At 41.7% G+C, this 12133-nt stretch overlaps 1 protein-coding gene across 1 annotated transcript in view; it reads left to right on the top strand.

Annotated features, from left to right (window-relative positions):
• The window catches only part of KLF12 (KLF transcription factor 12), a 180592-nt gene that overhangs the window by 81603 nt on the left and 86856 nt on the right, over positions 1–12133 (top strand). Inside the window, exon 4 of the mRNA XM_082337900.1 lies at positions 11232–11775. Coding sequence (XP_082194026.1) covers positions 11232–11775 — 544 coding nt within the window. The remainder of the gene's footprint in view (positions 1–11231; positions 11776–12133) is intronic.

Genomic DNA, 12133 nt, shown 5'->3' with positions numbered 1-12133 from the left:
TTTATAATACATGTAAAGACTCAGAAAAGGTGTGCCTAGTCTTTTCTTGGCCTTTTCTTCTTTAACAGTAAGTACTGTGACATACAAGGTCAGTGAGTTGAATCAGAATCTGTTCCAGAGGCATTAAAAACTAATTTTCCACATATACATATTCATAGTTTATATAAGAGGACATTCACTTTTGGGGGAAAAAGCCAAAAATAGCCATCCCAGTCCTCCCTTCCCAAAAGCTGTGTGAAAAGAACATGAGTAAGCCTGAAAGATGAAGCAATCTGCCTTTGGGCAGTGTTAGGAAGAGGTCTGTCTGCGCTAACTTTGATCAGACCCTGTAGTGGGCAATTACTGCAATATGCACTTCTTGTCTTCATTTTTTGTGGATGGGCGTTGTGGAAGGATGGGATGTTTCACCAGCGGGTTTCAGGGATATCTGCTGACAGCAGAGGAATGGTGAACCTCAGCGGCTTCGGGTCTTGCGCCAGGCACTGGCAGGGCGTTTTGCTTTACTTGGCACAAACCCTTTTGTCTGGTTACACCAAGCTTGACCCGTCTCCTCTCCTCTGGGATGGGACGCTCTTCCTTGCATCCAGCCAAGCCCCGCAGCTTTCCCAGCCAACCCCACCACCCAGGGATATGGACACCATTTCCTTCTCACCCTCATCTTCATCTCACAGTCCTCCCAGTTGCATCTGAGGTGACATTAGGTGACCTTGTGGCTTGCTTAGGATTTAAAATGCCTAATTTCCTTAATTTGCAAACTCACCTTGCATGACCCCTTGGAGCCCCAGTCTCTTTGCTGATGGTATCCCAGCCAGGACTCGCTATCAGTTTCCTTTCTCAGACAGCGCCAGACCCAGTCTCTGCATTTTGTCTGCCTCTGTAGGGCTTTCTTCCAGCCAGTGCTATTCTTCTCCTCCCAAAATTGGCTCTTTTTCCTTCTTCGAGGTCAGCTGATGTCCTCCTCGGTGCTGCCCGGTCCCAGAGGAAGGGCGGTAGTGGGAAGCAGGAGGAGGACTTCAGGGGGTTAGAGGTGAGCTCATCTTGTTCAGTTTAACAAGCCTGAGGTAGAGCCACCTGCGCTCAGAGGATGAGAGGTTTTGGCTATACAAATTCAGGCTGTGGACCCTCAGCACCAGCGAATGGTACTGGGCATGCCTGTCCTTTACCAGGACAACCAGCCAGTTCTGGGGTAGGTGTTCTGGAAGTCTGTTGAAGGAACAGACTCTGGAAAGTGCTATTTTTAGTAAAAACTTACTTAAACTTTTTCTCTCTGAAGTGAACTTTTTTTTCTCCCCCCAAACCACCAAAAGGCTTAATTTCAGTCAGACCTAACTAAAGTTAGTTCTACTCAATGTATTTATTTTAGTAAAGAAAAGCATGTTGAAACTGAGATGCAATCTCAATTGAGAGATCAGAAGAACAAAATGAACTTAAACTTCAGCTTGAAGGACAGTAAACAGAAGAAGGAGGTTCATTTAGGAAAATGAATCCTTCTGGTGGAAATTAAGATGAGCGAAGACAAATAGAGAGAGACAGAGAGAAACCCAGTTGCAGCGTATGGATAACATATTAGATGTGAGTTTCAAGCATGGCATCTCCACTACCACCACCACTGCTGACGTCTTTATCAGATAGCTGTAGAATTGTTGAAGTAGTTTATGGGTATCTTCATACCTCCGAGGACATGCGAGCAAGACTGAGTAATGAGGAATAATCGAAAAGAATTAACTGCCCAGTCCTTTATGCCTTTTTCATGCCAGCTGTATTTACTGGGTGCACAGAGTCCTCCTGTGTTATCTGGCACTGCTTGCCCAAGGAGGAATGACTTGGAAGTGCAAGATCAGTTTGGGAGTGCTGAGCTCCAAGGCTGGTGGGGGCATGGCTGAGTTTTGCCTGGAGCTGGGCAACAGCTTGCAGCTGCTTAAAGGGTATAAATAATAGTTTCATGCATTATTTGTCATAGTCCTTTTTTGCTAATACATTTAGGAATATTCTGTGATGATGTGCAGAGTAAGAAAATATTTACCAAATCTTTGCATCAAAATTTTAACCTACGGATCTTCAGCAAACTGTTGGCTGCAAATTATTCTTGAGGCTTTCAGTGTTTTTCAGTGCAAGTTGGTTTGTATGGAAACATTGAATGCTTCCAATGTCAGATAAAAATACATCTTAGAATATAATTTGAATATTTTCGACTAGAAATGCAAATGCTGCTGAGTACTTTTAAAAAAAAAATTATTTTCACTAAGCCCTGCTAGTTTTGTGGACCTCTCTATCAGAAAATCTGCTTGGTAGGTACTTGTGGAAAGTTCCTGATGTATTCCATCTTAGGCTAAGTAACTAGTCTAGATTGATGAAACCAAATTAATTTAAAAATCCCAGTGTATGTCTAGTACAATTTTTCTTCATATTTTCTAATGTAATCATCAAGGACTCAAATTTATTAGCTCAAGTAATCTCATTTAACTCAGTACTCTTTGATGCATAGTTTTTGGATAAACTAAATGGAAGGATTCTGATTTAAAAGTGGAGTAGAGAAAATAAAGAACTAAGGGGAGACCTTATAGCTCTCTACAACTACCTGAAAGGAGGTTGTAGCAAGGTGGGTGTTAGTGTCTTTTCCCAGGTAACAAGCAATAGGACGAGAGGAAATGGCCTCAAGCTGCACCAGGGCAGGTTTAGGTTGGATATTAGGAAAAATTTCTTCACTGAAAGGGTAGTCAGGCACTGGAACAGGCTGCCCAGGGAAGTGGTTGAGTCCCCATCCCTGGAGGTATTTAAAAGATGGGTAGATGTGGTGCTTAGGGACATGGTTTGGTGGTGGACTTGGCAGTGCTAGGTTAATGGTTGGACTCGATGATCTTAAGGGTCTTTTCCAACCTAAATGATTCTATGATTCTATGAAATTAAGAAGGGGAAGAATTACCCCAAAAACATGAGGGAAAAACTTAGGAGGAGAGCTGCTAAGTAGATTCTTGTTGTCTATGAACTAACATATTTTGAAATCCGGAGAATAATTCTGAATTGGGAGTTAGAAGATATTTTTTTCATTGTATTTTACCTCCTTTTAATAATTATTTAGGGATCTGCCATTTGTTTAGAAATTATTCTCAAATCTAAAATGGATACAAATATATTACTAGTATTCTTTATATGCTTAAGCAAGTAATATTGCAAGCAACGTTTTACAATACTGTGGTTCCACACCTTTGTTAGACTCGTTTCTCTTGAAGAGTTGTATCATAGCGATGGGCATAAATTAGTTTCTTTCAACAGATTCTTCCTTTGATAGAGCATTCTAGTAACACTGCTCAAATATAAATAATACATTAATGCTGAACAGCTAGTTTTCTGAATATGTTAATGATTTAGGGATCGAGGGGGTAGGTTTTGTTGCTTTTCAAAAAAATCAGCAGGCCCACGTAGAGTTTGAGATACTGAGAATTTGGCTTTGTGTTCAAGAAATGTATCATTTTTATGTTTAATGTATCAGATAGTATGGGGGCTGATTAGTTTATTGGGCTGTAGAAGTCTGTCATGACTTGTTCTCCTTCTGTGCCATTGGAGAAACCCTTTGGTAAATGTGTCGGTTTTGGGACAGGAATGTTAAATGCCAAATAACCTTAATGTTTACTCTGTCTTTGCAAATGTATTATTTAAAACTAAGTAATTTCACAGTAGATGTATTTGCGTTCATTGTTAAACATGTTTAAAAACTAATGCTGTTTGCGTAGGGATCTCCTTTCATTTTGAAGCACATTTCCCCACTCCTAGTTTGAGCTGTTACTAAAGGTTGCAGCACATGGTACTTTTTTATTGTTGAAGTAGTTGTGGAATAACACTGTAGTGCAACTGTTCAGGAAAAGTTAAAAGATTTTTAAAGTTAAAGTTTTAAAGTTTTAAAGTTAAAAATGTTTACAGACTTGGAGCTTGAATTTTGCTTCTCTGTGTATGAATAGTTGGTTTTAATTTGGTGTCCCCAGCTCTTAGTTAATTCTGTTTTATTTTGGGGCATCTTCTGTAGGTTCTACACATTTAGCAACACTCTACTAACAAAGGCCAGCCGCGCCTCATAGCATGTGCTGAGTTTCTTCTGCCTCTTCAGACTCGCAAAGAGAATAGAAATTTTATTTTTAGGCCTTGAGGGCTGGAAACATCCCCTCTGAAATCAAACATCCAAGTGTTAGGCAGAGATAATGATACATTAAGTGAATCACAAGTACTTTAAAGTGGGTATCTCTTAGTCTCTCCTGTTGAATTGGTTCCGATTTGTTTAAATGCATTTTCATTGAACGTCTCTTTATTTTAATAATTCCTGGACTCTACCCTCTGTCTTTCTTGGTGACAACTGGTGCTTTTTAGAAAAGCTTCAATGGGAGTTGTTGTAAGAGAGTCTTACTCAACCTTACTTGGGAGTGCTGTCTCTTGAGGATCTCTCTTCTTCCTCGGAACAACAAATTTAACCATGATCCCGAGCAACCGTTCCTTGAGAACTGGTAGTAAGCCACTTTTTAATTTATGCTTCCAGAAAAAAGGAGAAAGATCCAGCTGCCTTGCATTTTGCTTTCTTCTTCAGTGCGACCTCCCGCGTTTGTCCGACGAATCTGAGCTGAGCAGTTCTGTCAGCCTGGGAAAGCCTGCAGCAGCAGCCTCGAGCAAAGAGGCACGAATGCCTGTTCGCTTGGTGCTTTTGCATTTGGAAACAAACTTTTAAGTATTTTGCTCAGTTTTAGTTCTCAGCTGTCTATGTGTTCACCCTTCTAATTTTATATAGCCGTCTGTTAGCGCTATACTGGTGTACCCCTCACGTACGGATTAACAATGATAGCCGCATCTCAAAGTGAGCGTAGTTGAGTCTCGGATGTCTCTTCTTTTCAGGAGAATAACAGAGTGTTTCAACTAGAGGTTGTTCATTTTTTTGCAGGTTGCATTGCCTCTCCCTTTTCTTAGAGTATTTTGTTCGCTTTGATTGAAGTGGCAATTTTGGGGCGGAAGCGTGTGAGTATTGTGAATGTAATTTCTAATGACGGGAAGGTGTTTTCAAAAATGTTTCTTCCCGTAATTTTAAAGAGAGGTCACTCCTAGATTAGCAAGATAAACCAAAACAGACACTGAGTAAAGGGGCTGGTGTACTTGGGCCATAACTTACAGGGCTCTGTGAAGTGCCCACACTGCTACTTACCGAAGCTAGCCCTGTGCCAGCCTTCCATACTCTGCAAGTGCCTAGTCGGGGGGTGACAGGACAAAACTGATACAGGCAGATATGCTTCACGGCAAGCACCTGCAGAATTGCAGTTTTGAGGGGATGAGCTTTCTACCCTTATCTACAGGACAGATTAGGAAAATACTCCGTTTTAATTATAAAAACCGAATTGTATACCAAAGATGAACACACCATGTCCTAAACCAAATCCACCTGCACATCTGTCTAATGGCATTAGAGTTGTAAGCGCATCTGTGTGCTATGCAGAAGCAAAATTACTTCTGCTAGAGCAAGTGCTTTTTGTCATTTTGAACCTAGTGTGTGTTTCTTTTACTGTGAAGTGCTAGAAAATCTGTAACCTGCAGAATATTCCTGGTTATTTAGATTTCACCCTGCAAGCATGATGATCGGAGCTGAAAGCTGCTCAAGCTGGGTGCAGTTCTGCACTGCCTGCCCAGAAGGCTGCATGCACCAAAAGCCTCGGCGTTTTGGTATGGCAGTGGCAATGACATGGTTAAAATTGTAGGCAGCTTTTCAAAAAGAGTATGATTTTTCTCATCTCACTCTCCTTTAACTCTGCCAAAACAAAATCATCCTGCCTGAAATGTCTTCTGCCGGAGCAGAACGAGGTGGGGCAGCACAGTGACAAGCAAGAAGGGGGTTTGTGTTGATTTGACTGAAGAGTTAAACGTTTAGCACGTTATTTTTTAACTTCCTGTCCTCAAAGCCAGCTTATTTTATAAATGCTAAATTTAGTCTGTTCGGTTTCCGTCATCAAGGACAGCTTTTTTGGTGTGCTTTCTTACAAATTGTTTGACCTTGGGAGATGGCTGCCAGAAAGGAAGAACACTTTAAAAGCTGACAACTGATTGCTGAAGGTTTGTAAACTCTGTTGTGCAGGAGCAATAAAACTCCACAAAGGCATAAAGACTCACTGAAGCTTAGTACCCTGTGAAGTCGATGAACTGCAAGGCATCAGGATGAGCTGCTGAAAACAAAATGATCTTTGCTTTTTCACTGGTTTTAACCTCAGCTGTGTGGAAACTATGAGCTCTTCATGGCTTGGTTATGGGTGGGAGACAGTGCTGGTACACAGCGAAGATTGCCATGAATAGAATGAGTGGAAAGGGGCTGTTCCAAAATTTACCCTGAAGTAAGTTAAGAGGAGGTGGAGTTCAGGAGGCTGGAAGGAAGGTGAAGTAGAACTGTGCAGGAAGGGATGGCCATCCAGCAGATAACACGTTATCAGCCATAACTTCACCATGCTTCACTTAGGGTCTTGTGGCTGGTTGTGTGGCTGGCTGGTTGTTTTTCCATAGTGGTTGGGGAAATAGGCAGTAAGGAATGCTTTTTTATACAGCCAAAAAAAGCTTTGTGAATAGGGAAATCACGTGTTATGTTCCTGGCGGTGTTTATTAATGGCAAGCTAATGAAACAGAGCACTGCAGAGAATATTGGTGTACAGCTTTAAAGGGCAGGCACAAAAAGCATGAGCCAAGAGCACGGACTAGCAGAGGCTGCAGCTTTATTAAAAAGCCTTTTCTAGCAGGGAGCCGTCCTAACCTGCCTTGCAGTTCTGTTTCAGCCTGGATTTGAGTGGATGGTGAACAGCATAAGGATGTGACGGCAGTGTTGGAGAGAGAGGCATTGCTGAGATTTACCTCCGAGTCCCAGCTGGAGGCAGGGCTGAAGCTGTCCCTCTCCTTCGTACCAGCGGGCAGGAGCAGTGAGATGAGGGAAGCTGCGTGGAGCTGTACCCCCTCATGTTGTATTCCTGTGGTCTGGGCTGGCATCCAAGGCAGCCCACTGGGTTACAGGGACCTCGAGCTGAACCCTTTCTAACCCACCAAATGCTCTGGAAGCTGCCAAACTCTCAACAGAGTTTAGACCCCTAAAACCAAAACGAAGTTTGCAAAACCGACACAGACACTTTTGGGAGCCAGATGGGGAAAACCTGTTTCAGACGCCCAAACTAGCAATCGTCTGAGCCCACACTAGCACAAGAAGCCCAGTTTACTAGATGAGGATGGAAAAGCAGGAATAGAGAGACAGGAGAAAAAACAAGCATTTGTTTTTCATCCAATTGACTTTATGAGCTGACAGAATGGCTGAAGGTATACCTCTGAATATCCCAGCCATAGTGTTGTGATCCTCTCAATTAGAAAAGATGTGGTTCCGTTAAATAAAACTAGCGGCAACAGTCATCGTCTAGGGAAATGAACGGTTAATTCTTGGTTAATAGCATTCTGGGGAGATGCTAAGAAATAGCGTGCTGAGAATTCAGCCATCCCTTTTGGCTTCATTGCTGCTCTTGTCACGTAGTTCCTAATTGTGGAATAGTCATCGTTGGGAAAGGTTTGCATATACCATCCGTTTTCAGAAAATAATGATAATGTAATGTTCAAAGTTTTGATTCAAATACAGTTTAAGTAGAGCTTTGACAGTTTAGATAAAATCTGAGATCATGGAGGAACGTCTATACCACTCATAGGTCACTGTAAGGGAGCGTGAGTTGTTGGGGTAGATCTCTTGTTCACCACCACCAGAACAAAGTATAACACTTGTTTACAATTTTTATCTTAAGTACAGGATGTACAAACCTGTTTTGATAAGGATCCTGCTGCCTTTTGTAATGTCAACTGACATCAGTCACAGCCTGAATTTACCAAAGAAAGGGCATTCTTAGAGTTTTGGCAGGGAGAGGAGCTCATTGAAGGGCATACCAGTTTTCATCCTGTTTGGAGAAATTCATGAAGGGATTTTAAAGTTTTCAGTTTGGTTTCAGTACTGAAGACTGAAATAATAATACCAACTGTATTACCGTAGTACACTGAGACTGCATGGCCCCTCCAGAAGCTCTGGACAAGAAGAGGGTACCTCTACCGAAAGGTAGAGGCAATATAAGGAATGTACAGTACAAAAGTAAATTCAGAAGAGCTATTAAAAGAGAAAGTGATTTGTATGATAGACTGCATATATGTATGATACTTTTTTCTTTTTTTTTTTTTTTTTAAATTCCCAAAAGACTAGATGTAATTACTGTAGTAAAACGAAGGTCTGTTAGCACAATCTAGAAAAATCTGTAAGTCATGACCTGTGCTTTGTCTCAAAGATAATTGACTCTATCCATGGAACAAGTACTTTGTGTGGCATCAGCTACATAAGGGTTTGGGGTTCTTCCTTACTCTTCCTGTAAGGGACCTGATGCTGCTTGCTGCAAAGGCAGGTGGGACTTCGGGGTAGACTGTGCTCTTTTTGGTGATGAACTGCTTTCGAGGTCCGTGTGGATCCCTTGTGTCCAGTCTCAGAAGTACCCCGTAAGTCAGAAGACTCCTGGGAGCAGTCTGACGTGCATACACTGGGTACATCAAGTCCCCGGTGCCCTCGGAGCACTCCAGGGTGCTCTGAGGAGCAAGGGAGGACAGCAATGGCAGGTTGATCCATCCTTCAGCTCAGAGAGTGACAAGTTGTGCTGCTGAGGCAGGCAGTGTTGGGTCAACCTGAAATCTGCCTCTGGCACCCAGGGGAAGCCTGGAAGTATGTCAACATGTAGGATTTACTCCGTGGCACATTTATCTGCCCTGTGGATGGAGCTGGTGATTTGTACTGCTTCTAGATGACCCTTGCCCAGCCATGGGCACAAGGGGATCCCTCATCTCCCTTGTATGTGAGTTGATTCCATTTATCCCCCTTCTCTCAAACATTTAAGATAGAAGATGTTGCCTTTGGCCTTACGAAGATTTGGGTATAGCCATATATGTGCAGGGTTTCCCTCTCCGCCTTGCCTTCACTCTACCACCAGTCTGTTTAGTTCAGCAGAACCAGTCTGTCTGCCCATTGCACATATGAGACTTGTCAGGATTTGACAAATGAACTGCTTGTGCCACGTATGTTTATGGTTTTGTCTTTATCATGGCACATATGGTATGCCTAATGCAGCATCTCATTACTGACAATAGCCTGGATAAGGTGTTGCGGAGGAAGTTATCAGGAATCATCACTGGGCAATAACAGGCAGGTTTGCCTTCGTGAACAAGAGGTTTTCCTAACCTTGTCACTCGTAGCTGGTTATGCGCTTTGAAAAGTGACCTGTTCTTCACTCTGTGTTCTTTCTTAGCAGGAGAACTTCCCATTGTCTTTATAAAGGGATTTTTTCTTTTGTTATTTGTATTACAGCAGAACAGCAGGGTTCAGGAGCCGGATGAATTGGGGTCCCTTTGTTTTAAGTTGATTTGTGTATGAATAGAGGAGGAGACTCACTGTTCCAGATATGTCCTTGCTTTCAAATGGGGGAAAATGTCAGATCCAAGAACCAGTCTAAATCAGCCGAATAGATGGGATCTGCTAGAACATCTCATCTTTCAGCATGCCAGGGATAATATCCACTTAGGCTGTTACTATTACAATTTTTAATATTAGTGTTTCTATTTTCCCTTTGCAATAGAACTCCATTCTGTGATGGAATTTGGCTCTGACTCAAAACCAGGAGGGTTCTCCATGAAAATATTTAACATAGTTGATTATAAAAATCCCAAAGTGAATTCACAGCTTTCTTGATTGTTAGCTTATTTAGAGTAGACAAATGAAAATACTTGTGGCTTAAATATTTCTGACTTAATATTTTTAGATACTTAGTAAATACTATAATCTAGAGATCGAGAGAATGAATTTAGAGCTGCTTAGGTACCATAAAAAGATTGCTTGTTAAATCTGTATATGGAATAATTGCTTTGGGTCAAGTGAGTTTTGAAGTAGCTTGGCAAATGTTTTTTATTGAGGTTGGTTTTCCATACTACAGCACATAACGGCGTGTGTGTGCCGGTAAAGAAGCTCTGCTGCAGTGCAGTGCCATGGAGGTACTTAGCTGAGGAGCCAAGAGCTGTGCTTTGTCTTAGTACCAGGTTATCGATGGGCATTTCCTTCCTTGCTCTGCCTATTGAAAATTACTTGAAAAAACATTTTTAAAGAGTAGTTATTAATGATGTACTGTCAAAAAGGAAAGATATATCAAATGAGCTTCTCCAGGGATCTATCTTTGACCTAGCATTATTCAAAAATTCTATTAACCTCTTTGATGATGGAAATAAGGAATAAGACTATAAAAATAGCAGACGGCACCAGTCTAGAATAAATTTAGACCAACCAGCTTTGAAAGAGTTGGTCTAAAGCATAAAATTACTTTGCAAAGCCAGAAAAAATTGTTCTTAATTAGTATGGAAAAATTAAAAAAAAAAAAATTATAACAATGGGGAAGGCTATCTAGTGTGCTAATTCGGAATAATGAATCGCTGTAGCTATTGCTGCCTGTAGCAGGACAACCATACAAACGTGGGGCTCTGTACTGACCTGTAAGTTCATTATCAGTAACCGTGCAGAATGCAAAACGTCAAACACTGAACTGAAGGACTGTGTTTAGTGTAAGGCACCGCCTTCTGAAAAGCGATATGGAGAAGACTACAAAGATTGCTGCAAAGAGCAAACAAGAGTGCTAAGGCTTGTTCTTTTAAAGGTGACGTGACAGAAAGAAGCAGCAAGATCTGCCTAGTCTAGAAGAAGGTAGACAAGTAAGGGGAAATTACAGTCTTCAAGCATGCAGAAAGTTGTTTGAAAAATGGTGGTGACCAGTTTTTCTTCATGTCCATTGCAGATGACACAAGAGAGTAATGCTGTAGCTTCAAGTTAGATGTTGGGAAGAAATGTCCTGTGAATATAAATAGTGGCTACCTGTGGAAATCGTAAAATTTTTGTCACTGATGACTTTGCATAGTGCAAAGAAACAGAATGATTTTGTAGAGTTAATCCTGCCACCTTCTAAGAAATGGGAGTAGAACTTTTTTTTAATATCCTGTTCAAACTGAACATGTCTGTGCTTTCTAGCATAATCTGGCCTTTAAAATTATGAACTGACACAAGAAAAGGAAACAAATCCTGTGGCTTTCATGACCAAGTTGTGTGATATGTGTTAGCAATTTGGTGTGCAGGTCATCTTTAGCCACATATGTAACTATGTCCCTTTGTCCTTCCTCAGCAGTCTCCAAACGTCCACAACTACCCAGATATGGAAGCTGTACCCTTGTTACTAAACAATATGAAGGCAGACCCCGTGGAGGATTCATTATCTACAGACCATTTCCAAACACAGACTGAACCAGTGGACTTGTCAATAAACAAAGCCAGGTCGTCCCCTACAACAGCTTCATCTTCACCAGTTTCCATGACAGCATCAGCCTCCTCCCCTTCTTCTACTTCTACTTCTTCTTCTTCTAGTCGGCCAGCTTCATCACCCACAGTAATAACATCGGTATCCTCAGCAGCATCTGTACCGTCAGTATTAACTCCAGGTCCTCTTGTGGCCTCTGCGTCTGGTGTTGGAGGCCAGCAGTTTTTGCACATTATCCATCCAGTACCACCTTCAAGCCCCATGAACTTGCAGTCCAACAAAATGAGTCACGTGCACCGTATCCCCGTGGTGGTACAGTCGGTACCTGTTGTCTATACAGCTGTGAGATCACCTGGGAATATGAACAACACTATAGTAGTACCACTGTTGGAGGATGGGAGAAGCCACGTCAAAGGTAAGGTGGAACCAGTTTTGTGCATCTCTAAAATTGCTCTTGTATGAGGAAAAATGTAACAAAGTTATAAAACTGTTAGCTTAGAAACTTACGGGGTCGATTGCTGAAGAGACACATAACTTACACTATCGGGAGGAACCTTTAAAAGTCTTATCCCAGATGGTCTTTGAAATAAATAAGTATTCTTAAAGTGATTGAGGTCAGCAGAGGTGTTAGATGCTCAGACAACTCCTGGCAAGTTTTTTCCTAAGAGGAATAAATCCTCCCCGGAAGCTGAAGAAAAAGGGCAACGGAATAATGACGATATATAAGACATCATTGGTAAACATGGAAAACTCACCAGATGATACAGATTTGG

The sequence above is a fragment of the Platalea leucorodia genome (assembly GCF_965183815.1).
Source record: "Platalea leucorodia genome assembly, chromosome: 2".
NCBI classification, from domain to species: domain Eukaryota; kingdom Metazoa; phylum Chordata; class Aves; order Pelecaniformes; family Threskiornithidae; genus Platalea; species Platalea leucorodia.
The sequence above is the reverse complement of the archived record's forward strand: the minus strand, read 5'-3'. Positions and strand labels throughout refer to the sequence as shown.